The 26,003-nt window shown below is 39.9% G+C and overlaps 1 protein-coding gene and 1 long non-coding RNA gene across 2 annotated transcripts; both read left to right on the forward strand.

Annotated features, from left to right (window-relative positions):
• Nucleotides 1-14,859: 14,859 nt before the first annotated feature.
• On the forward strand, nucleotides 14,860-18,539 carry LOC127532981 (uncharacterized). Its single transcript, XM_051944929.1, has 6 exons — nucleotides 14,860-15,786; nucleotides 15,874-16,015; nucleotides 16,127-16,518; nucleotides 16,916-17,238; nucleotides 17,365-17,546; nucleotides 18,033-18,539. The coding sequence occupies exons 1-6, from the start codon at nucleotides 15,707-15,709 to the stop codon at nucleotides 18,189-18,191; spliced, it is 1,278 nt and encodes a 425-aa protein (XP_051800889.1). The 5' UTR covers nucleotides 14,860-15,706; the 3' UTR covers nucleotides 18,192-18,539.
• Nucleotides 18,540-19,723: 1,184 nt separating this feature from the next.
• LOC127532982 (uncharacterized) lies at nucleotides 19,724-23,839 on the forward strand. Its single transcript, XR_007940592.1, has 3 exons — nucleotides 19,724-19,823; nucleotides 21,534-21,748; nucleotides 22,076-23,839. It is a non-coding gene; the product is annotated as an uncharacterized LOC127532982 (long non-coding RNA).
• The last annotated feature ends 2,164 nt before the right edge of the window (nucleotides 23,840-26,003 follow it).

Here is a 26,003-nt window from a genome sequence, read left to right on the forward strand (position 1 = left end):
CTGCTTTTCAAACTGAACCTTCTACATCATAAACGTTTCTGTACTTTTAGAAAAACTAAGAAAGAAAAAAAAAGGAAAACCATTATCTCGGTGCACGGGTTCGTGTTAAAAAAAATTTATCAAAAATCGATGAGCAAGGGCGAGAGTTGCCAAAACAGTGAATTCTTTTATTTGCACCAAACTCCTTAAAAGTAGTCTATAAATATTTACAGTGCAAAAAAAAACTGGTGGATACAGCAGTAAAAAAAAACAGAAGGTATTTACAGAGAGCCTGAAACCCTTTCAGCAGGCAGCCACATCGCCTTAGAGCACCTCCAGCACCAAACTCACTTTGCTGTTCCACTCAGGGCCCATATATACCCCCTAGCCCCTCCCCCGGCAATACCAACATTACTTGTAGGGGGTAAATAAGAAAAGGCCAAACAATATACCATAAGGAAACAAAATCCAAATACAATTACAACCAAAAACAATATTACCCAGACTTATGGTAACTTGAAACAACTCTGAAAACATAACTAACCACAAAACTAACTACAAAACCGGAAAAAAATGGGTGGAAAAGTCCCGGGTTCACGTGTGCCTCATTGCGCGCCACTTGGCCCCATTATAATCCCACGGCCCGAAGCGCCTCTGTTTGGCCCACAACACAGAGGCTGCGCAGTCATTGAGAGGTGAGTGTTACTGTTCCGGATGTGCTTGGTGAGGGGAGACGTGTAAGCGCCGAGTGTGCACCCTCGCACGCGTACAACAGAAAAGGGTGAGTCAATATGGGGAGGTGATTTGAACGCATGTGACAGGGGTGACCGGTGGTCATCGCAGTCTTATGCCAGTCCCACAGGGCCTTCTCCAGGCAACGCGCCTACTTTGAGTGTATATCCTGTCACAGTTCTCATTCAGAGCGCCAAGACCGATCCCGACATACTGTGTTGAGCTCATGGGAGCGCCGTCCGCGGGCGTGGCGTCTGTGCTACCCCTGCCCCCTCCTGGAGCCGATCTCCGCACCAAGCGCACCAGACGTTACCTGGTAAATTAACGCATAATACTCATTTATCCAAATTACGGATAGACACTGTGGAACGTCTCCTTTCACCCACTTACATATATCATACGTATCAGTAACTCCACTTTGTGTAATATTTTTCTCGTAAAGCTCCAGAATCTCACCCTCTACGACTGACAGCCAGATGCGCTAGCTCTCTTTGCCCAAGTCACCAAAGCAGATCATTCCCGACCGTTTACTCACCTCGAGACGCTGTCACCCTTCGAGTCTGCCGAGTCAGATGAATCTCGATCCAGAATAAGAAGTGAATGACAGCTCGAGGTGATCCTGTGTCTGTCGTGTTCAATGAAGTATGCTTGTGCACACAAGTACCTGAGGTCAATCACTTGCTCACTACCAACAACACTTGGCCATTGTGTACTGTTGGAGACAAGTGGGACAGCACCAGACTCCTGCTGCCTATCGTTAAGTTTGATAGAACTGGCAGTAGCTCGTTGGCCATTGTTTTTGGCCATCTCCAGCAAGTCTTTAAAAATTGCGTCTTATGGTGCATTGATCTTACAAATGCCTACCTGACACAAGATACAGCCTCACTGGGGGCATGAGGCCCAATGAGCTGAAAGCGCCATCTCTGAACTAAACTACTGTCAACATTTACTCCGGTCCCCTCACCTCACCTCATGCCACCATCTCTGTGACTGAGAGGAAATGGATTTCTGTCTCTACACTCACAGTAAACAGTTCACATGAGCTTTAGGTGTCTGAAACCGTTGGTGCCCTCGTAAACCTGCGTCCAGAAGCTCCTTGCTGTCATGAATTCTTTTTAACATCCCGTCGACTGGAGCTGTTCTTGGCCATAGTTGTCATCGTGTTCACTGCAGCGACAGTCTGTCCATCAACCTACTCATACCCTCAATCGTGCTGTTGGGTACCTGCGATGAGAAGTAGTCCGTCCACGCACGATTTTGGGTTTCGTCCTTGCCCGCTGATGACTCCTTCGTTCAGCTGATAAAGCCCACTGGTGTTACCGAGAACGACCCATCTGACGAGACGGCATGTTGGAATGATTGTTATCCTCCCAGTTTCCTCTGACAATCCGTTAGCAGGAACAGCAAGACGACCTGCTACACAAGACTTTGAAGGTTAATTTTTATGAAATTTAAAAAATGCAGCGCCGACATTTATTCGAGATAATACAAAGCAATCAGGCCAATCTCAAGTTGCTCAACCGAATTTGCTAATATAACTCTAGTCATGCGGCTGTCACTTCATTTATCACCATCTGACAATGAAATAACGCTGGAGAAGCGAGATTAATCTAGTCCCTGCGTCGCAGAGCATTGTTTTGGCACGTTTACCTAGTGTGTGAGTACGATGCATTTTCAGATCACTGCTGCCGATCCACTATCACTTCTCTCCAGTAGCAGTAAACACTACTACGCACAGACACTCTATCAATGGGCAAGGCGGGTACAGCCTGGACTCTGAGTCCGGCCATAAACCTGCAACAAGACACTCAGTTGAGGGTTCCAAAAAGGACAGAGCGGGGCGCAGCCTTACACCATGTTTGCTTCTTCCTGGGCGTCTTCTTCGTCAGTTCAGACGGACCCTCGGTAGACCTGAACGTCGATAACCCCACTTATCTATATAACTCTGAATGTTGTACACCATGCGCCACCTTCTTCGGCAGGAGTTGGGCTGTATCTCACACATTGGCACACTCTGCTACATACCTCATTCTCCTGCACCATGGCATTCGGCTTAATAAATTTCAGCTGGTTAATAAAGAATTCGTTCACTTCACTGCGAGTATAAATCGAAGAAAACACAATCATTTCTAGGAAACTTGTCATACAAAAATGTCAGACACTAATAAAATTTAATTTTTTATTTGTGGCACAGTAAACTGTGGACATAGAACGTCAAAATCCTTATTCAATTACCAAAATCCTATATTTCGTCTGTGACCTCCTTTGGCTACTGATCAACGAGCTTCCATTTCGTTTCCCAGCTGATTTTATTCGGGACTTGTGACATCTCTTTTGTTATGGATTTCCAGTAGTTTTTAGTGCTGTTCCAAAAGAGACATTTGTTAGGGCGATTGAAACTTATGTGCAATCTATTCTGATTTCAATAAATCCCAGATCTGTTCAATAGGATCCAATCTGGACTTTGACTTGGTCCAGTCCGATCAGTTCCCCAGTATCCAGATTCTTTTCTTTTGTCCGTAATCTGCACAACTTCGAAGTGTTCGGCGGTTCTTTTGGTGTCGATAATCGTATGACCAATGATTCAAATCCAAAAGGGATTCTGAGCACATAAGATGGCTGGTGACTCTAGTTCATAATACCATTCATTTTAACTTAATTTGCCCATGTGTTTCAACAAATGGAACCCCATATCATTGAATCGAGATCTCTATGTGTTCACTGCGTCGTAGCCACGGTCCTCATGGTCTAGATTGTGCCGTATGGGCACCTTTATAGCCACGTGCTCTTCAGTGTTGTTTTTCACGCATTCCAACACTCTTCCAAAGCCTCCAGCTCTCAGTTCTTTCACCACCGTGTAGCCTGTTGTGAATTCCAAACGCTGCCATGTGGTACTCCCCTCGGAGGAAGATGAGGATGAGGATGAGGATGAGGATCCATCCATGCATCCTCTATACACCGCTTCATTCTCACTAGGGTCGCGGTGGGTGCTGGAGCCTATCCCAGCTGACTCGGGCGAAGGCGGGGGACACCTTGGACAGGTCGCCAGTCTTTCGCAGGGCGAGGATGAGGATGAGGATGAGGATGAAGATGAGGATGAACTTTGAAAGTACATCTTTATCTTGTCCCAGAAGACTGAAAGTGAAACAGACACAAAAGAGAACCATATATTATGGATGTCTTGTTAAACCATTGGTAATCTACCACACTGTTGTGATCTCAGTTTTCAATCATATTTGCTAAATATTGAACCAGTTATCATAAAACAACAGCACTGAGTGTTACACCCTGCTCTGAATTGTGTTATAAGGCATATTGGACAGTACTGCAGCAAAATTACATGGATGTTTCCTCAGAAACTCCAAAGTGTTTACTTCATTAAACAGAAGAGTGGAGTTACTTCACAAAAGTTTGGTTATCTCGATTTTGCTTAAATGTGGATGTCTCTGAGTTTGGTGTGAAGCTGGTTTCACTAAATTATTCAATAAACGAATAAATAACTCAATAAAATAAATTGAAATGCTGTCTCCACTCAGAGTTTTTGTGTTTGGCATGAATTCTAGAATGCCTTTAAAAACAATTTCAAAATTCTCAGCATTGTTTCATTTTGAAAATGGCATGTTAAATGACTAAAACTGGCACTGTTTTTCTCATCTATCTGCACTTAATAACTTATAGCGACATATTCTGAGTAATGTTGTTAGAAATTGTCGAAATCTCTCATTTGTCAGAACATTTTCTGCTCAACCATGTCTCATTTGACAGATTTTTTCTCACATAAAATATATTTCAAATATATTAAAAATGCTAACTTTTAGAAATGTGTTCAGTATTTTTATTCACAAATCAAGATGTTTGAGATCATTTTTTTTAAAAGCCTGTTTATCCACGTCCAGCACATTTTTAACATATTACAGGCATTTGAGGTAATGTTTAAATGACAGTATCTCAAGAACTAATACAGACAAAGCATGATTTTTTTTTTATGGTTAGTTCTAGTTTCAACTACAGGACGAGTCTGATAACAGGTGAATTGAAATTTAAAAACTAATTGTAACTGTCACTGAAAGTCTCATCTTTGAGCACACATTACCCCAAAAAACAATAATGCAGAAATCAACCAATGATATTTTCTGACACTTTTGTACTTGCATGCCAGGATAATACAAAACAAAGCATACAGAATATATTTTTAACATTAAATGCTTGGTCACAAAAATGCAGGAGTACTGGTTGTTTTTAGTTATCCAGTTATGACCAAACCTGAACACATCACTTCCCTTCCACACTGCTAAGATCTTACTTTTTAATAATAAGATGTTCAAAATGACAAGACAAGTACAAAACTGAGTGTTACATCCTGTTCTGACTCACGGATTTCATTACAAATTGGACAGAGTTGTAGAAAAATAGATTTTAAAACTGCCTTCTGAATGTTTCCTCTGGTGTTTGCTTCATCAAACAGAACAGTGAAGTCACTTACCTCAAAAATGTTGGCTTCTTTGGACTTTGTTAAAAGTTTGATGTCGAGTTTAATCTCGATGTCCTTCGAGTTTCAGTGTAGTCCTGTTGTCCTGCTGAAATCCGTAAGACACTGACCAGAACTGTCTGCACACTGACACTTGTATACTTCGTTTAAATGTAAACAAAGTCTAATTGGGAACTATTTTTTAGAGGTGTTCATTCTGCATAGAAACCATTGCATATCTTGACAACGGTACATCAGATCATGCTCAAACTTGGTAGGGGTATTGCAGGGGTCCTGGGGAAGTGCAGTGGGGAGTTTGAATCAGTTTGATGAATGGTAGTGCTTTTTCAATGCAATGAAATCAAGGTACTCACATTCTGACAGCAGTCTCAGCACTACTTGGTTTAAATGTAAACAAAGCAGCAGATATTTTTTAAACTTTTAACTGTCATATTTACTGTAAAGAAAGCACACAGTGGATGGGTTTGGGTTCATGTAAAATGCTGAAACACTGGTGTAGTCATTGTATATGAGGAATATGGCTTTCCAAAGGGAACAAACTTGGAGTTAGTTGAGCCTTTGCAGAAAACATGTTGGGGGTAAATGGTGCCAGTAAAATTTCAAATTTTCCATCTCATATAATGTAAGATCTGTCTCCATTTGTTCATGTATGACCTGATGGGCTGCAAAGTATGGGGTGCCGCTTTGTAAACCAGCTCATGTGCTGATACTCATCTCCTATTACTATAAGTAAAGCTTTTGTTAATTTTCACATTACAGAATATGGTCAGGTTGGTAATAAAGATTTTAAGTTAACATGCACTGTTTTTATTACATTGGATCAGTTATATCTAGAGCTGATGTGCAACAAGAATATGACATTGAGTTAATGTGCCATTTTAATTTACTTTTTGCACCTAATCTTACCAATAACCAGTAATCTGGAGCCAAGATGGATCCTATGGGAGGCCCCTTGAGAAATAAATCATACTTGCTTTTACATCACTATCAAACTCTCACACATACCTTTGTATAGTCTCTTACATTCACTATCTAACCCTCTACATTATTATCAAACTCTTGTACTTACTATCGTACTCTCGTACTCTCAACATACATTAGTATACTCTCTGACATTTACTATCAAACTCTCTCACATTTACTGTTCAAACTCTGTCACATTTGCTATTCAAACTCTCTCACATTTTACGATCAAAACTCTCACATTTACGATCAAACTCTCTCACATTTACTATCAAACTCTCTCACATACACCAGTATACTCTTCTATATTTACTATCAAATCAGACAGAATAATAGTATGCGAATGAGAATAATAGTGTGTGAATGAATGAGACGTAGTAGTATGTGAATGAATGAGAATAGTAGTATGTGAATGAAATGAGAATAGTAGTATGTGTGAGAGAGTTTACTTGAAAAGGAAGTGAGTTTGCTTGAAACGGAAGTACCGCTAAATTCTTGTGTTTCTGATTAGTTATCATCTTTGATACCTAGCAGAGGCGGCAAGTTTACGTACACGAAAATGATAGGAAATGACAGTATAGGGACAGAGAGCAGCTCAATGAAGCCATCGGCCTTCTCAATAACATTTTAAATTCTTCAACCGTCACAGCAGTGTCTAACGTAATACAACAACGGCAACAGCCATCCACAGTCGCATCCAATGCGGCCGTGAGGAAGAAATGCGGCGGCTTTCAGAACCGGGAGCCAACGAGCGCCTCTACTTCGGTTGGAGCTAATGCTAGTGTCAGCGTGAATCAAGTCATGCGACCTCGATATCAGACCAGCAGCAGTGTTGGGACAGTTCACCCTTCATTAGGAACTAGTTCAAAGTTCAGTTCAAGTCACTCAGAATGAACTAGTTCAGTCATCGTTCATTATTCCAAAATCTGAACTAGAGGTTCATGGTTCCCAAGATGAACTATTTTTTCTTTTTAGTTCTTTTATGTTGATGTAAGCTGATTTTTTTTATGTTATTCAAATTTGTACAAAACTAAAACATTTTTAATCTGTTAATGCTGTATTTTAATCCCATTTTATGCTAATGGGACTCAGTACCATACTACAAATAAAAATATTTCATTTAAAAACGTACTACTAATGAAAGTGCAAATTGTTTATTGTCCCCATAATTACAGTGCAAAACATTTGAACATTTTTCACAATTTACAGCTCACTCAGACTTGGCTCAAAATTGAAATAGTGCAAAATTAACAAAAAAGGTAAGGCTCGATTTAGGTAGTAGCTATAGCTGCCATTGTCTGTGTAAAAAATAGACATTTCCTTGAAAATGTGCAACATTAAGTAATTAAGTAAGGTATGTAAGAACATAAAATTGACAAAATACTTCAATCCTCAAAGTAGCTGCCATACTTTGCCATGGGTATCCAAAAGTTATCACTTCCACTTAAAGTGCAAAACAATTGAACATGAACATTTTTAAAATTACAACTCACTCAGCTTAAAGCTCAAGTGGAAATAGTGCAAAATTAACAAAAAGGTAAGGCTCGCTAGATTAAGGTAGTAACTTATAGTCTTAAGTTATAAAATAAAGTGTCTAGAGTTCCAAACCAAAAAGCTGCCATTGTGTAAAAATATAAATTTCGTTAAAATGTGCAAAATTAAGTAATTAAGTGAGGTATAGAAGAACAGAAAATGACATAATACTTCAATACTCAAAAGTAGCTGCCATGCTTTTGCAATGGGTATCCAACATTTCCACTTTAAGTGCAAAATTAAGGAAAAGCTTCTTACAAAAGGCGTAATGTATGTAAAAGTATGTAAATGTAAAATGTATATAATATGTCCATAATTGTAGGGTCAAGCCTGTTTGTCCAGCCCGTCTTCGTCCAGGTCCTCCAGTCCTCCCTCAGCAGTCTGCTTCGTCTGCCGCTGCCTCTGGCTGCAACTTTGGTTACTTCTTCCTGTGATAACAACAAGGACAGATATTGTTTTGTTTTTTGCACTTTGCATCTGCAGTGTACTATACTTCTATTTTAGAGATGTTTAACTTGATATGTATGGCAGCACTGTGTTGCGATATCGGGCCTAACCAAAATTCCATTCAATTTATTTTTGTAAAGCCCAGAATCACGACAAAATTTCTTCCCAGAGGACTGACAAAATAAAGTTATTATTATTATTATAGAATAACATTGTGCTATGCACACTCAAAATAATTATACTAGATTATACTTAAGAAAATAACTTTAATTTAGAAATTAGAATATCCAAGTATCTATTTTGTGCATCTGTGAAAACAACTCTTTGCACAGAGTGACTTATTTTATAATAGGAGGTAGGCGCCCATAAACATTTGCTTCTTCCTACTCCTTTTGGACTTGCTAATGTGATGTTGAATGTGTATTATAGTTGTAACAATAACAATGTCATGTCAAACCTGCTCAAATAAGCTACTTAACTACTACTAACTATATAGTTTCAGATCGAACATAAGTATTTATGTCCTAATACAATCTTATACCTTCCGATGTTTTGGTTGGCATTCAAGACGAGCTGCTTCTCAAAGTTGCTGTCCCCCATCCGGTTTCTCCTGGGCCTGAATGACAGAAAAAAATAAGAAAAAATGTGGGGTTTTTTGTCATTATAATATACCCTAATTACTGTTTCTTAACTACTGTGTATCACTATACCTAGCTATGACATGCTTTTATTTACTGAGTGTTGTTAAGACAATATTATTGTAAACTTGATATTAATAACACATCTTGAATATATAGCAAATCACATTATTGCACTGATCCACTCTCTGTGAGGACCCTGATGCACTCACTGTTTCTCAGTTTTTTCACATTTATCCTTACCTGAATATTGACCACCGATGCTGAAGAGCCTCTCCACCGGCGCACTTGAGGGCAGGGCTGTGTTGTATTGATGAAGAGTCGTTTTAGCTTGGGATACAGCTTGTACTCATCAAATCCCTCTGTGGTTGGCGCATCGAGGAAGGAGTCCACTTCTGTTTTCTGAGAGGCCTGGTTATTTCTGAACTTAAAAATGATGCAGCAAGATCCTTTTTCTCATTTTCACCTTGTTTGGTTGGCTCTCTTGTTTCTGAGTCATCAGAGTGTGCCTGGGAGTACTCCTTTTTTAGCATTGTTTGGTATTGCACTCGTTGGCATCATCTTCGACCCATTCCAGCTTGAATCTTGGAATCAGTGTTGCCGCCAGAATGTTCTCTTTATTGTCCATAAGACCTGCTAGCCTTGTAGACAGTGAGTCCAAAATGCACTTAATCAGTGGACGGCACGTGATTACACCCTCTGCTGCAGTGGATTGTGCCACTCTGATCCAACAAGTCATTCATATGACTTTGCAGCTGCACAATGGTTGGAATGAGGTACCCAAGAAAGATGTTTTTCTCTGCTTGTAGAATGTTAAGTGCTTGGGCCAAAGGTCTCATCACACTCACAAAATTGTGAATGAAGTCAACTTCATCTGGTGTGAACCGACGAAAACCAAACTCATCACTCACAGTGTGCAGAAGCATCTCATCATGGGAGGAACCCGGGTGAGTGGTGTCACTTTCAGAGCTGGCATCATTCATTTCTACCTTCTGAGTCAGAGTTGCAATGCGAGAGAGACGTTCCATGGCAAGAAAAACAGAGTTCCATCGAGTGTCATTTGGAGAGATAAAGTTGATTCCAAGCTTTTCCACAACCATATCAGAAGCCTTTGAACTTCGCTTTACTTTGTTCCACAGTGCACATGCTTTACCAAAAACTGTGACAGACATTGATTTATAACGTTTATCAGCTATTTTCTCTGTGTCTTTGGCCACTAGATTTAAGGTGTGAGCCATACACCTTCTGTGAGGGGGGAGGGAAGGATGATTCAAATCTGAGAGGGGCTCAGGCTCCATCTGGTCTTCTTCATCTGAGCTCTCACAGGCGGCAGGAATGGGCAGGTGTGGTTGACTTTCTTCCTCATTATCAGCATCACATTCTCTCTCACCCTCTGGCTCTTCTTCACCATCGTCCTCCTGAGCAACCTCCATCGCAAAACAGTTGAATGCCTTCACAAAATTTGAAGCGTTGTCTGTGACTGTGCAAACAATCTTGTTGTGAATTTTGAACTCTTTGTTAATATCTGACAACGTTTAGCCAAAACATCGTAGGTATGGGCTCCTTTGATTCGCCTGCATGCCAGCACTGCAGAGTGTCTCTCTGAGACATCATTTTTGTTTAACCAATGTATAGTGACGCCTATGAATGACTTACTCACAGCTGACCAGCAATCTGCTGTTGTGCACACAGCATCCACTTCTGAGAGCGCAATCTTGAGTTCAGTAGTGTTTTCTTGGAACCTCTTGTTTAGCAGTGACTGCATTTTTTTTCGTGATGGTACCTTTCTGGATGGCTGCAAACCTTTAATTAAGTCAATAAAAGCTGGCCTTTCAACTTTACTCAAAGGCTGCAGATCTGCAATGATGTAGTTCAAAATTAGGTTATCTACAAGTGGCTGGGAGATTGGTAAATGAAGTCCGCAGGCACTCCTGGGCGATGCCTGGGTCTGGAGATAGACGGTGCTTGTATGGCTCACTGGTGTTGTTGTTGTGATTTTTTTGTTTGAACATACTCTCTCATAACGCGCAAGACTGGTGGCGTGCTTTTTAGATATGTGGCGTTTGAGATTAGCTGCTGACGTAGCCGATGTCCGGACTTGTTTTTTCAATCCCGGGGACACAGTCTACAGTGGTAGGTTAGGTTTCTACCGTCCGTGTCAGTACTCACTTTCGTGTAGAACTCTTTCAAATACCCAAATGGGTCACCATCTGAGCTTGTGCTGGCTTCTTCGTCCTCCATTCTGTCTGTTATTTGGGATGCATCCTTTCCTCCGTCCGTGCCCCGCGCGCGCCACGAGAGTGATGACGTTGCGGCAAGCGGTTGCCAGATCTGTACTTTTTACGCAAAATATTTTACATAATCGTAATTTGTTTTTTTAATGTTTGAGCGGAGTTTTGTCAACAAGGTTTGTAATTTGGCGAGAAAGAAATATGAACTACAAAAGAGCACAGTTCAATAAATGCCAAAATGACCGCGTTCACAATTTTTCATTCATTTTGCAAAAATGAACGAGCCGTTCACGTTCACCCACAATATGAATGAGTTCATGAACGATCGTTCTTTGAACGCGTTCGGGTACAACACTGCCCAGCAGTATTTTGGAGGATGGGCTTCGAAGTCTAAAAAGAGGTGAGTTAGCACAGGGTTTCCCCCCAAAAAGTTTTTAAGCCAGGTGGCAAGCAAAGAATTTGGTGAGGGCACACACACGGGTATTTTTTTACGGGGGACCAGCAGCTAACTGTGTTTTTATGGAGGCGCTAACGTACATTAAACTAGAAAAGCACTCGGAGAGCGCAGACCTCCGCCAGGCCATCTGTCTGTCTGTCCGTCTGTCTGTCTGTCTGTTTACAGCATAACTCAAAAAGTCATGGACGGATTGTATTGAGTTTCAGCAGTTTGTGCAGAAAGCATAACATGCATGTACAGTGTAACAGCACAGTGTTTTGCACGCGGCGCTGCCGCACGCACGTACAGTTGCGCACGCGTGTTACGGTACCGTACGCGTCGCCGCCGCTTCGTTTCGTCGGTCCCGACTCGCCCGGGCAGCCCGAAGCGGCCGCGGGGGATTCAGCCGTCGCCCGGGATCGTTGCAGCGACGCACGCGGCACCGCCGCACGCACGTGACGGCACCGTTGCGCGCGCGTGTGACTGTACCGCAGGCGTCTCCGCCGCACGCACGTGACAGTACCGTTGCGCGCGCGTGTGACGGTACCGCACGCGTCGCTGCCGCTTCATTTCGTCGGTCCCGACTCGCCCGGGAAGCCCGAACCTATCGCGGGGGATTCGGCCGTCGCCCGGGATCGTTGCAGCGACCTCTGTCTGTCCAATGGAGAGATGGCCATCAGGCCATCTCTCAATTGTCCTTCGACCTTCAAAAAATTCCTGGATCCAGACGGTGATTCGGATCACCTCCAAAATCTAATCGATTCTTACTCTTGCTCTTCCGGACATCCTGTAAAAATTTGGTGAAAATCCGTCCATGACTTTTTGAGTTATGCTGTTAACAGACAAAGAGACACACACACACACAGACACACAGACACACACACAGACGGACAGACAAACAAACTCCGGTGATTACATAACCTCCTGGCGGAGGTAATTAGTGCTAAAAGCAGCAAAATGTGTGAAGCAGAAAAGGTGTTTAGAGTTTTGGAGGCTTGAGAAAAGGTTTTGCTCTCTCTATTTCAGTTTAAGTGTGTGCAATGCATGTCATTTTATTGTTTTAGCAACTGAAAAAATATATATTCACATACATAAAGTTACTACCATACATCAGAGTAAAAAGAAAATGTGTACACCTTACTGTAATATAAAACTGTAATATAAACACATACACAAAACAAAGGAAAATTATATGTAGCCTGCAGCACTGCAAATAAAGCTGGTGAATTATGTCGGAAAAACGGATTTTTTTGTTACTGCTATTGAGGAAAAACACGACGCAAGGAAAACTCAGACTCAAAATATTCAGTTAAGAATATTTAGTAAAAAATGCAAAGGATGGACAGATATGCGTGCACGCAGATTCTATCTTGTTCAGATGCTGACAGCAGAAAACTGCTAAAGCTAGACAATGGTTCTCTGCATGCAGCTGTGATCACAAGAAAGAATGAATCTCTAAGCTAATACATGAGTTTTTAAACTAAGAAATTGCAGTCTTCTGATTGGCCCCACGCTGAGACAGCCTCTCCGGATGTCTTGGGTCTTGTCCAATCACCTCCGTCTTCCTCCTGCAAGAGGTGTCTCTGAATGTGTGTGTATGTGGCCGCTCCCTGTGACCTTTACACAGATTTTTAAGAGCTCAGTTCTGCTGAGATCTGCAGATTTCTGTTCCATTTGGTGTTGAATTAAACAATTTACTGATTCAGTTTTATTCAACTTAACTTTAAACAACAATTTGATAATTTAATCACACCTTTATGGCAGATTTGAAAGATCCCATTCCCTTTATTGATTTACTTTAATCTTATTTAATTAATACCAGATTCCTATGTTCTTTCCCATTTTATTGTTAATTTAATACATTGCTAATTTAGATTCTTCTATAGTATTTCCTCACTAAGCTAAATATATTAATCCTAATTCTCAACATTGTTTATGGTTCAATACTTTAACTTTTATTCTTGTTTAAGCTTTGTAGTGGGGGCCAGTTGCCCCATTACGTAAGATCTCTGTGTAACCTGATCACTCTATGCATTAACACTTTGATCCTAAGTTCTAGGTCTCAAAATATCTAAGTCTCACCATTGAAACATCAGAGAATCCAGGAGCCAAATCTGCAGATGCCAAGATGTAAAGTGTTTTTCGATACAGCACAGACACAAACAAACACTTGAGAAAGGTCCCGGGAGCCCTCTGAACCCACTGTCTGACAACTGAACCCCTTAAACCCTCCGAGCAGAGGTCAGTTCATGCCCTTAACCCATCTCTCTTTTTGCCACTGCCAGCTGCCAGTATTGCACAATTAAGGAAAGAGCGAATCTTTACTCCCTAATAATTTTAATTGGAAACTCGTGGCTTGCCGGCACCTCCCCTGTGGGAGACATCCTCCCCCAAGCTTTCTCACGCGAACACCTGCACCCTTATCTCCAAACAATACTTTTGTTGATATTGGCAGTTATTCCAGAGGAAACAAACCACAGGCTATCTGTAAACCATTTCAGTCCGAGGGCAAAAAAGGCCTGCTGTCAGATACACACACAGACACAGATTCATTACAGCAGTGGATTAATTTTTCCACATCAGCATCTAGCTGCTGTTTGAACTTTTCACCCTTTCTCTGCCTTTCTGTGCGTATGTGACAACCTGCACATCCAGAACTAGAATTCAAACATGCACCCATAAGCACTTTAATACATTTGAGTATAGAGTTAATACAAGTTGCAAGCACATTAATATATGATTAACACATAATATGATCAAACGAAGGTTAATAATGATTATCAGTAATAGTAACAGAGTAATTAAATGATGATTACAAGTAACGAATAAAAGTAATAACATGATTACTAAGCAAAAGTAATTAAAATGATGATTATAAGTAAAAGTAATAAAATGATGATCATAAGTAATAAGTAAAAAGTAATTAAAATGATGATTATAATTGATAAGCAATGAGTAATTAAAATGATTATAAGTAATATGCAAAAGCAATAAAAACATGATAGTTTAATACACATGCAAAAATGAATATTCCCCACAATTACAACTAACATAAGAAGTACTATGCTCATGATAAATTTTGAAAGTTGAACAGACTGTTCTGCATGTGAAGATGAATACAATGAAATGATGCTGATATGTTTTGGAGAGAGCAACCATTAGACCAGGGGTGTCAAGATCCGTTCCTGGAGGGCGACTATCCTGCATGTTTTAGATGTTTCCCTCTTCCAACACAGCTGATTCAAATGATCAGGCTCGTTATCAGGCTTCTGCTGAGCTTGATGATAAGCTGATCATTTGAATCAGGTGTGTTGGAAGAGGGAAACATCTAAAACATGCAGGATAGTGGACCTCCAGGAACTGAGTTTGACACCCCTGCATTAGACTGAGAATCAACAATCTGTTTTGATTAAAAAGATCTATTCACTTGGAAATTGTGCTAAATGTAGGCTAACTGTGCTAACAGTGGGATAGTTGTACTTAATCATTTGCAAAGATGTCCTGAGACATTGATACAAGTACTAAGACATTTGCAATTTGACAAAATGAATGAGAAATATAATTCTGTTATGAACAATTGCAAAGTGGTTTGGAGATTTGTCCATGTTCTTTTGAGAATGTAATTTCAGTTTCAAGAAATGAGCCAAACCAATGGAGAAAAAAAATGTAAAACCAATTATGAACATTACTCGGTTATGAGAGACCTTAACTAATCTTTTTCGCATACTTTATCTATGGTAGTAGCTATGCCTTAAGTTCATACTTTCCAGATGTTACATTTCCAAGGGATAGTTTGCTGCTTTTTGTACATTTTATTAATGATGAATTATCATATTAACAGCTGAATATTTTTATTTCAAACTGATACTGTCCAACAGGTCAGTCTAATTTGTTTCTGTGATCATTCAGACTTGTCGCTTTTTCCAGTCAAGTTTATGTTCCTCTCAGTGAAGCTGAGCAGGCCTTTGATTTACAGATGAAAAATATATGTAGCTATCACATTATATGTAGAACAGGCTCTTTCCAGTATCTTTCTTTAAATGTTTAATTGTCCTGCCCTGATTTTAAGTCTAATTATAAGTTTGCTAAATGACGAAACTGTAATGATGATGCCTCTTTTTTTAGGCCTACTGTGCCAAATCATCCTACCTTCACCAAGGATGTGATCCTATTGCCTGATCCCACGTGGGACAGAGTATGCAAACATAAAACAAAAAGGAAGCTGCATGAAAGTGGGTATATTTTAAGCGCTTTTGAAATGAGGAAAGCATGGGACAGTGGGACGGTCATTGCAGAGTTAAGAGAGGCATTCAGAGACCGAATTCCTGAGGATGTCAGGTATTGTAGGAGTATTAAGATGCTGCACATTGTAGTTCATATGTTAATGGCTGAAAATTGAGTTCTATTCTTTCTTTATTTTTTCAGTATTGAACTTTTAATGTCATGTGGAAACACACTGATATCACCAAAGTTGCACCAGGGACAGGAACTTAGCGGCTTGATTGTTCACAAGATCTTCAAGTCAAAGGCGATTTATCTGAGGCCATCGAGCAGTCTTCCATTTTCGGTAAGATATTTTGAACTAATGTATATGTCTCATTTGGCCCCTACATTTTCATGGTTTGGCAATAAGCCTATCCCCAATGTTTTCTAAATACAAGTTTTTAATGTTTTTTAGGTTGACAACTCAGACCCAGAAGACAACTGTGTAGAGGTGGACACTGCACAAACATCTACCAGTTACCATATGACTACAAGGGCCAGGGGAAACGATACTGCAAAAGCGCCGAATATTTCTATTCGTCCTTTTACAAGAGCAAGAGCCGAACAGCCCTCAGCAACACTACAAGTAACTGATGCTCTTGTGACCACAGCTACCCAGCCCTCTGCATCACAAGAAGCAGCTGTTGTCATTGACTTGGATAGTGGTGACACAGTCACCCAGACCCCGTCAAATAGCAGTGATGACTATGCTGTCTACCTTTCCATCATGGGGATGACATCAGACCTCTCTGATGATGAGGAGGAGGAGCTAAACCAGGCCATAATGGCAAGCCTTGAATCTCATGCGTAAGTTAGTGGTTCATATGAAAATGATTGCAATTATTTTCGATATAGAGTGGCAAGAAAATGTCAGTGAACTCTGGAATTATCTGTTTTCCGGATGAATTGATAATAAATGTGATCTGACCTTCATCTAAGTCACAAGTATAGAAAAACACAATGTCTTCAAGCTAACAAGAAGCAAACTCTTACATTTACTGTGTTTCTTTTTTAAACATAGCCATTACATTTATATAAAAAAATATATTTTATGAACTAAATTGTAGTTATCATTGATTGTGCAAAAAGTGGGAATTACGACCGATGTTTATTTGACATACGTAGCTCTGTGATAACACTGTCCTGAAAATGTGATCATTTTCCCTCTCTTAATACTGTTTTTTCTTTTTTCTTTTACAAACAGAGCATCTGAAAACCCAAACACTGAATCAGCACAGGAGGTGCTCCTCAATCTTGCATCCAAAATTGACGGTAGTCGAAGATGCGGGTTCAACATTAATCGAACTTCAGTACTGGATGGTGCTCTGCGGGGCTTCAGACGGCCGTCCTATAATCCAGTGTACCAGATGTGCATCAAATTCTCAGATGACTTGGGAAAGGATGAAGAGGCTGTGGATCTTGGTGGCCCAAGGAGAGAATTTTTGCGGTTGCTTATGGAGGCTCTGGCATTGTCACCAATGTTTGAAGGAAGAGATGGAAAGTTGAACTTGGCTTTGGACAGTTCCGGTATGTACTTTGTTTTACGTTTGAGTGTACTGATTTATATTTATTCCCTCAGTGCTAGCTTTGTCTTAGGTTTTATGACGTATATTTTTTCCCTGTGTTTTGTCTTCCATGTCATGTTTGCTGTAGCTCTAAGAGAAGACAGGTATTTTGTTGCTGGCCAGGCCATTGCTGTAAGTCTTGTCCATGGTGGTCCTCCACCAGGATTCATTGCACCAACACTATATCGTTGTCTTGTTGGTGGCACTTCATCAGCAATGCCAGTTTTGGAAGACATTGCTGATCCTGACCTCTATGAGAAGGTTAAAAAGGTAAATACTCTGTAAATACAATTTTAGTTGCCAGTTGCAGGTCTACTTTGGTAAAACAACTGTAGTCTAATCCCACTACTTGCAATAAATCCTAGGCTTTAATGTCCAGGTTTTTGTTTTCTAGGAAGATGTTTATTCACTGTATAATAACTTTGAAGAATGTAGTTTTTGCTGTGAACTGTACTATGTTTTTCAGATTGTTTCTGGTTACTTTTTCTACATCATTTATTTCAATGATAGAAGGCTAACTAACCAAAGTACAATAGCACAATGTAATCCAGTTTAACTGTGCTAAAATGTGCAGACTCCGAAATTGATTACCGAGATAGAATCAAGAACTGCCTAAATTGTCAGAACTTTGTTGTTGTTTTCTAACAGTAAAACACTGGTCAAAAGGAACCTGCAAATTTATCATATTGTTGCTGTTCTCAGTTGCAAAACTATGCTTTAATTTGTTTCTCTCTTTCTATTGTGTGGTGTTTTTAGGTGTCCGAATGTACATCTTTAGATGACCTGATACATGCCACTGAACCGCTGCAAGATTACTTGGCAAACGCTGGGTGTCTTAGGCCATTGAAATGCATTAAAGACAAAGATCAACTGAAGATACACACGTGGACAAAATTGTTGGTACCCCTCAGTTAAAGAAGGAAAAACCCACAATTCTCACTGAAATCACTCGAAACTCACAAAAGTAACAATAAATAAAAATTTATTGAAAATTAAATAATCAAAATCAGCCATCACTTTTGAATTGTTGATTAACATAATTATTTAAAAAAACAAACTAATGAAATAGGGCTGGACAAAAATGATGGTACCCATAACTTAACCTTTTGAGGCAATCACTGCAATTAAACAATTTCTGTATTTGTCAATGAGCGTTCTGCAGCTGTCAACAGGTATTTTGGCCCACTCCTCATGAGCAAACAGCTCCAGTTGTCTCAGGTTTGATGGGTGTCTTCTCCAAATGGCATGTTTCAGCTCCTTCCACATATGTTCAATGGGATTCAGATCTGGGCTCATAGAAGGCCACTTTAGAATAGTCCAACGCTTTTCTCTCAGCCATTCTTGGGTGTTTTTGGCTGTGTGTTTTGGATCGTTGTCCTGTTGGAAGACCCATGACCTGCGACTGAGACCAAGCTTTCTGACACTAGGCAGCACATTTCTCTCCAGAATGCCTTGATAGTCTTCAGATTACATCGTACCTTGCACACTTTCAAGACACCCTGTGCCAGATGCAGCAAAGCAGCCCCAAAACATTACTGAGCCTCCTCCATGTTTCACCGTAGGGACAGTGTTCTTTTCTTCGTATGCTTGGTTTTTGAGTCTATGAACATAGAGTTGATGTGCCTTACCAAAAAGCTCCAGTTTGGTCTCATCTGTCCAAAGGACATTCTCCCAGAAGCTTTGTGGCTTGTCAACATGCATTTTTGCAAATTCCAGTCTGGCTTTTTTATGAGTTTTTTTCAGCAGTGGTGTCCTCCTTGGTCGTCTCCCATGAAGTCCACTTTGGTTCAAACAACGACGAATGGTGCGATCTGACACTGATGTACCTTGGCCTTGGAGTTCACCTTTAATTTCTTTGGAGGTTGCTCTGGGCTCTTTGGATACAATTCCAACGATCCGTCTCTTCAATTTGTCATCAATTTTCCTCTTGCGGCCACGTCCAGGGAGGTTGGCTACTGTCCCGTGGGTCTTGAACTTCTGAATAATATGAGCCACTGTTGTCACAGGAACTTCAAGCTGTTTAGAGATGGTCTTATAGCCTTTACCTTTAAGATGTTTGTCTATAATTTTTTTCGGATGTCCTGGGACAATTCTCTCCTTCGCTTTCTGTTGTCCATGTTCAGTGTGGTACACACCTTTTCACCAAACAGCAGGGTGACTACTTGTCTCCCTTTAAATAGGCAGACTGACTGATTATGAGTTTGGAAACACCTGTGATGTCAATTAAATGACACACCTGAGTTAATCATGTCACTCTGGTCAAATAGTTTTCAATCTTTTATAGAGGTACCATCATTTTTGTCCAGGCCTGTTTCATTAGTTTGTTTTTTTAAATAATTATGTTAATCAACAATTCAAAAGTAATGGCTGTTTTTGATTATTTCATTTTCAATAAATTTTTTATTTATTGTTACTTTTGTGAGTTTCAAGTGATTTCAGTGAGAATTGTGGGTTTTTCCTTCTTTAACTGAGGGGTACCAACAATTTTGTCCACGTGTGTATTCTCATGTTTCAGGTGGTTCACAGAGTCTGTGGGGCATTTGAAAGGTTTGTTCAGAATCCAAATCAGTGAAATTGTTTTTGGTTGATGAGTGATATTTGCTACCACTTTCCTATGCACAAATACAAGAACAACAAAACATTTGAAAATGTACTATATATTTTTAATGAAGCCACTGCATAGGCTAATAAACTAGGCTAACAAAATTCATGTAACAGTGCCTCAAAAAAGCAGGTTTCAAGCAGCATATATAGTGAACAACTCAATACTGTGTGATAAAATAGATTTGCACACATTTCAACTATATTTTCACAATTTTTTCAAATTACACATATTTAAACACAACACATTTAATGTATTTTTTTCTCGAATTCTGTGAAATGATTGCTAACTTGTGCATTTCGGACTGAACTGGATTTGAAATTGTGTTGGCAAAATCTGAACAGACTTATTTTGAGTTTACAGACATTAAACATACAGCTCTGGAAAAAATTAGGAGACCACTGCAAAATTATCAGTTCTTCTGATTTTGGTATTTATAGGTATATGTTTAAGTAACATGAACATTTTTGTTTAATTCTACAAACTGCTGACAACATAACTCCAAAAGTCCACATAGAAATATTGTCATTTAGAGATTTTATTTGCAGAAAATGAAAAATGGTTATTTCTGAAAAAATTGCAGTGATCTCTTAATTTTTTCCAGAGGTGTATTTCACTGTTTGCCATATTATTCTGATGGCATCATGGATTGTGTGGCTTTTATTCTGCATTATTAAAGCAAGTCATCTCTTTCATCTTGTCCTTTAACTCGCACATAAAGCAAGTCTGTAGGACTTCCTTTTTTCACCTGCGTAATATTGTAAAAATCAGGAACATCCTGTCTCAGAGTGATGCAGAAAAATTAGTTCATGCTTTTGTTACTTCCAGGCTTGACTATTGCAATTCCTTATTATCGGGTTGTTCAAATAGCTCTCTCAAACATCTACAGTTGATCCAAAACGCTGCTGCGAGAGTACTGACAGGAGTTAGCAAAAGAGATCATACTTCCCCTATACTTGCTTCTCTTCACTGGCTTCCTGTTAAATCCAGAATAGAATTTAAAATCCTTCTTCTGACATATAAAGCTCTTAATAACCAATCTCCATCATATCTTAAAGATCTGATAGTACCTTATTATCCTAGTAGAACTCTTCGCTCTCAAGCTGCAGGCTTACTTGTTGTTCCGAGAATTTCTTCTTCACTATACTTGTTATGCTAACTTACATAGTTTGAATTTTACTGCTAGCTATATATGGAGTGTGTTTAATGTCAAAGCCGTACATCATAAGAGTAAATTATGAGTCAGTTTGCAATGTTAGCTTATACTTTGTCTGTGTCACATATCCTGTCATGCATGTATCGAAATGTGTGTTGTGTTTTCCTTGCTTTCCCACCCCTCCCTCTTCTCCCATCTCTCCCCCTTGCCCTCCTCTGTCCTTCTCAACCCGCCCGGCCAGCAGGCAGATGGGTCCCCCCTATATAGAGCCGGGTTCTGCTCGAGGTTTCTTCCCTGTTAAAAGGGTGTTTTTCCTTGCCACTGTCGCCTTTGGGCTTGCTCTGGGGGTCAGGCATATGGGTTCTGTAAAGCGTCTTGAGACGATTTGACTGTAATTGACGCTATATAAATAAAATTGAATTGAATTGAATTGAATCTTGCTAGTGTAATAACAAATATTAATTAAATTTGAAACTGCCTTTGTCTGTCATTTTTATAGATTTAGGGAGGGCCTGAAGACCCTTGGTGTTCTAGATGCAATGAGGATTCAGCCAGACAGTTTCAGACCTTTAATGTGTCATGAACCATCTCCACTCACTGCTGACGCAATGGATCAGCTTTTCCACATCCGCCTGTCTGCTGTGGGAAGCAACAAGAGAATGGCAGAGGAACGTATTGTGGCATTTTGGAGGGATTACCTGCAGGATGTAGAAGGTAAATACTCCTGCTAGATGTTCTTTACTCCTCTGTATTCTTGTTTTGTTTTTTTGTTTTGTATTTTACTTTTTTTTTCTTTTACAGCCTGTCTCTGTGGAATTGACTGTCCTTACATGATATACCTTTTTGAATTTTTAGATATCTTGTAGTTCTGTTAATGTTTCTTTTCTCACTCCTCCATTTACTTCCTTCCATCTATAATTTTCCTTTCTCTCTTTGTATGATCTATTTCTTCTGCTTTTTGCATTGCACTTTAAACTTAATGGTATAATGTGGAACATTCTTATTCTTCTTTTTGATGTTTGCTTGCTTTTTTTGTGTTAGAGCAAGTGGGTCCCTCAGCACTAGGTAAAATCCTAGCTTTTGCGACGGGTGCAAGTGTCATCCCTCCAGTTGGATTCTCCCCACTGCCATCAGTTGATTTCCTGCATGATCAGTCCATCAGCCCTGGACGCTATTTGCCTATGGCACACACCTGCATTAACTGCCTTAAAGCTGCTGTCCGGAGTTTGAATCGCAGCGTCTCCCAAAACACTGGTGGTCCCACCCTCTGATTTCGCCCCTTTATTTGTGCACGCGCGCAGTACATGAGAGAAGTGCCCGGAGTGCAGCAGCATTTTGCCTGTTTTGCTGTTTTCCCCTCTTCTACATTTAGTACATTTAGTAAATAATAAAGGAATTACGTTAGAATGCTGTATTGAGTCTAACTTGTCCTAATACCAAAATAACATGAATCTGCTAGGACGAACGAGTAAAGTTTCAATATGTGATTACACTCGTGTATCCCTCTCGATGACGTTGTTTATCAAACTTAGTGCATTTACGCGTGTATATGTGTTACATTGTTTATTTATTTCTATCTAGAGTTCAGAATTGCATGACTCCTCTGACGAAGAGTATGTCCCAGACGCCCCAACATCTTCCTCCAGAGGTCGGGCATCTAAACGAAGCCGTCAGGCGGGCTATGGAGGCCGTGGTCGGGGAGCGACGCGAGCACCCCGAGGATTTCAGGGAGAGTATGGACTTTGCATTGAGTAACACACAGGGTTTTGGTAGAGAATAACTTTTGAAGATTGTGTGTTCCTACCACAATGCAGTGCTCAGGATGTTTCAGTTAGAATGTATGAACATATGAACTGCTGTTTTGGTTTTCTTTCCCCTCTTTGATTAGGTGTTTGCAGAGGAAAAACAGTTTTGGGGGAAAAATATTGTTAAGGATGTGATCTTTTACAGGGATTAGCTGAAATTTGTTTTTAAATTTTTGTACCTTTTTTCTGTCACTCATTTTTGATCAACAGTGTTGATTATATATCAGATTTGTGGTTGTGAGGCAAACTGTTTTGTTCTGGCATTTCACATTAAAGCACTGTATAAATGCAGCCATTAACTATTTGTTACAAAACAAGCCATGGAGTTTAAGCTGTTAGGCAGCTTTTCTACTGTTCACTAAGAAAATTCACCAGGCCTAAAAATAATTGTATGCCATGGTTTCCATCACCATTCAGTGGGTCTATGGCTTCGTTAACTCTGTTCATGACAGTTTCATTTACAATAAAGTCATTAACAGGAACAACTACATTGTTTTCAGTGTCTAACTGTAGAAGGGTGTCTTCACTGATTTCCAAGGTATCATTTCCAGCAAAACTGTCCTGCATTGCACTAGCACCGGCACTGTTAAGAACCCCTCTCTGCCACAGCTGAAGAGGTGTTGGTCCTCCCTGTGTGGATAATCCATGATTGTTCCACTGACTTCTGAATTCTGCAGCTGCCCTCTGAACTCTTGGCAAGTAGATATAGTGTAGACAAAACATATGGAGTTCATCTGTAGAATCCAGTATGCCCTCATTTTCCATGAAGGTGAAGAGATTACTGAAGTGGAAGGAGACAACTCGGTTTAGCTCTGCCCACAGTCGTTCTATCCTCTGATTGTGGACACTGCGTCCAGTTATGACACTGCCTCTATTTACCCCCCTTCTCTCCAGCATGTATCGGGCAACTCCTGTGTTCCCCATGCCGTGGTCACAGCGTACTCTCAAGGGAAGGCCAAAGCTCTGTACACCAGTGCGGAACAGTTGCAGTACACTTGATGCCCTGTTGTTGTTGAGGCACTGCAAATATATGATGGTTCGACTAAAGCCATCAACGCTTCCATGAAAAACCATTCGCCACCTCACCAGTTTATGGTTTCCATCTATATGCCTGTGGGGAGAATAAAAGACAATTACTACTATATTTAGCCAAATGATGCCCTGCAACCTGCCTTCATAACCCTTAAGTTTGGACCTCCATAGAATGAATACCATTGCATTTAGTGATTTCCTGACCTGTCCATACAAACTCAAGTACTCTGTTAACAATTGTGAGGTACTTTTGCTTTATGCATTTATTACATTTTGTGCTATTTTTCTTGTACCCATTACGTTTTGGAGACAGGTTATGTACTTGTTTCCTCATTTAGTATGCTGACAGTTTTAACTTTTCAGATTCAAATTGATACAATTGAAATTCATGGAACACTGCTTAATGTCCTGTAGGCATCTTCAGTATTATGAAGTTATGATGAGCTTAGTTCTTTAATTTTGTGGCCTCAGGAACAAAAGGGCAACTGTGCATACTTACAGCTGAGTCAATGTCAAAGGTTTTAGGTTTGATTTTAGTTGTTTTACATCAATATTATGCAGTACAGGGAAAAAAATGTGAACTTCAGTATAGGTCTTTAGCCTAGAAATCACAGTTCAAGAATAATGGGCACCTGTCACTAAATGATTTTGTACACCTATGTATTGTTTTCATATTGGTCTGCTTCACTGTGCAGAAGTTTGTAACCTTAAGAATTAAAAGATGTGTAGATGTCCACTTAAGATTAGAATCGTATATTATCCTCTGCATTATGTGTATTTTTACTTTCGGCAATTTTGGTATAATTTGATAATACATATGCACTTAAAAAATGAAAGTTCGACTTAAACCATTTATTAAGTATTTTTACCCTCTGGTACACAGTAAATACTTGTACTTAAGTAAACCATTTGAGTGTTTCTTCCATGGCTTCTTTAAAGCTTTACCTTAAACATTACTGTAAAGATTGGATTAGATTAGATTAAATTGATTTTATTGATTCTTTAGGAAGACTACTTCAGGTAAATTAATATTCTAGCTGCATTTTACAGTAATACTGTGTTCCTTTACATCTGTAATCAAAGTAAAAATCAATTAGCAATTTAAATATACTTTATGTATATATGTGCATTAATAAATCTACATAATTATGAAATGATAATTATATAGGACATTTAAAATACTAAATATAAAATGGCTACTGACAAAAGAACCACGTCTAATACAATATTACAAGATAGGCTTACTCACCATAATTGATTGGGAGTGAGAACATTGTAAATTCTTCGGCGGATTGCATGACGACGACGGAAGGCCCGTCCAATGGGGTCAAGGTGTTGCAAGCAATGTCTCACACGCCTGCGCTGTATTCTGATGTTGCGTGACCGAAGGCTTCCCAGCACATACCTTTCTCCTGCATTTGGTGTGGTTTGAAGGATCCTGTTAACAATGTCGGTCGAGGCCTCCTCAGACATTTCTGTGTAGGCCAGTGGTCCAATTTGAAGCTGCTGTCTATGGCTGTACAGTGTCCTCCTACTGATTCCAAAGCATACAGCTATTCTTTGCCAACTCATTCCAAGAGACAAACAGTGGGTAATCTGTCCATGCAATATATTGTATTGAGGTCGACCAGGATGGCCAGTTCTGATTGTTGGTGGGACTCTTGAAGTAAAAATATCCCTTTGTCTCATTTCAGCTGGTCTTGAGTTTTCATATGAATTTAAAATGGAACAAAAACATGTATACAGTGTCTCCAGAACACGTAAATGTCTTTGACTGTCACCTCCTAACTGCTGGCTAATTGAGAGAAAGAAAGAAATTGTCCGTGCATAACCATGAAGCTCGCCAAATAGCCTTTCCAAAATCATGCCGTCATGTCCATCACTGTCAATTTCCTGCACAATCCTCTGAACGCACCTCAGTGTATCCGTGATAAAAACAGCAATGTCCTCCTCATTGCCATTTATTTCCACAAACAGTAACTGACCTTGAAAAAGAAGGTAAATAAGTACAAATATCATGTTCATCTTTCTAATGTTCTAACAAAGAAAGTGCTCCTTGTAACTCCAATTTAGCCAGCTAGCAGTGCTTTGAGTGGATGCAGGCTTTGTTTTGAGGGTTGCAAACCCATGTG

This window comes from Acanthochromis polyacanthus, chromosome 2 (genome assembly GCF_021347895.1).
Source record: "Acanthochromis polyacanthus isolate Apoly-LR-REF ecotype Palm Island chromosome 2, KAUST_Apoly_ChrSc, whole genome shotgun sequence".
Lineage (NCBI taxonomy): Eukaryota > Metazoa > Chordata > Actinopteri > Pomacentridae > Acanthochromis > Acanthochromis polyacanthus.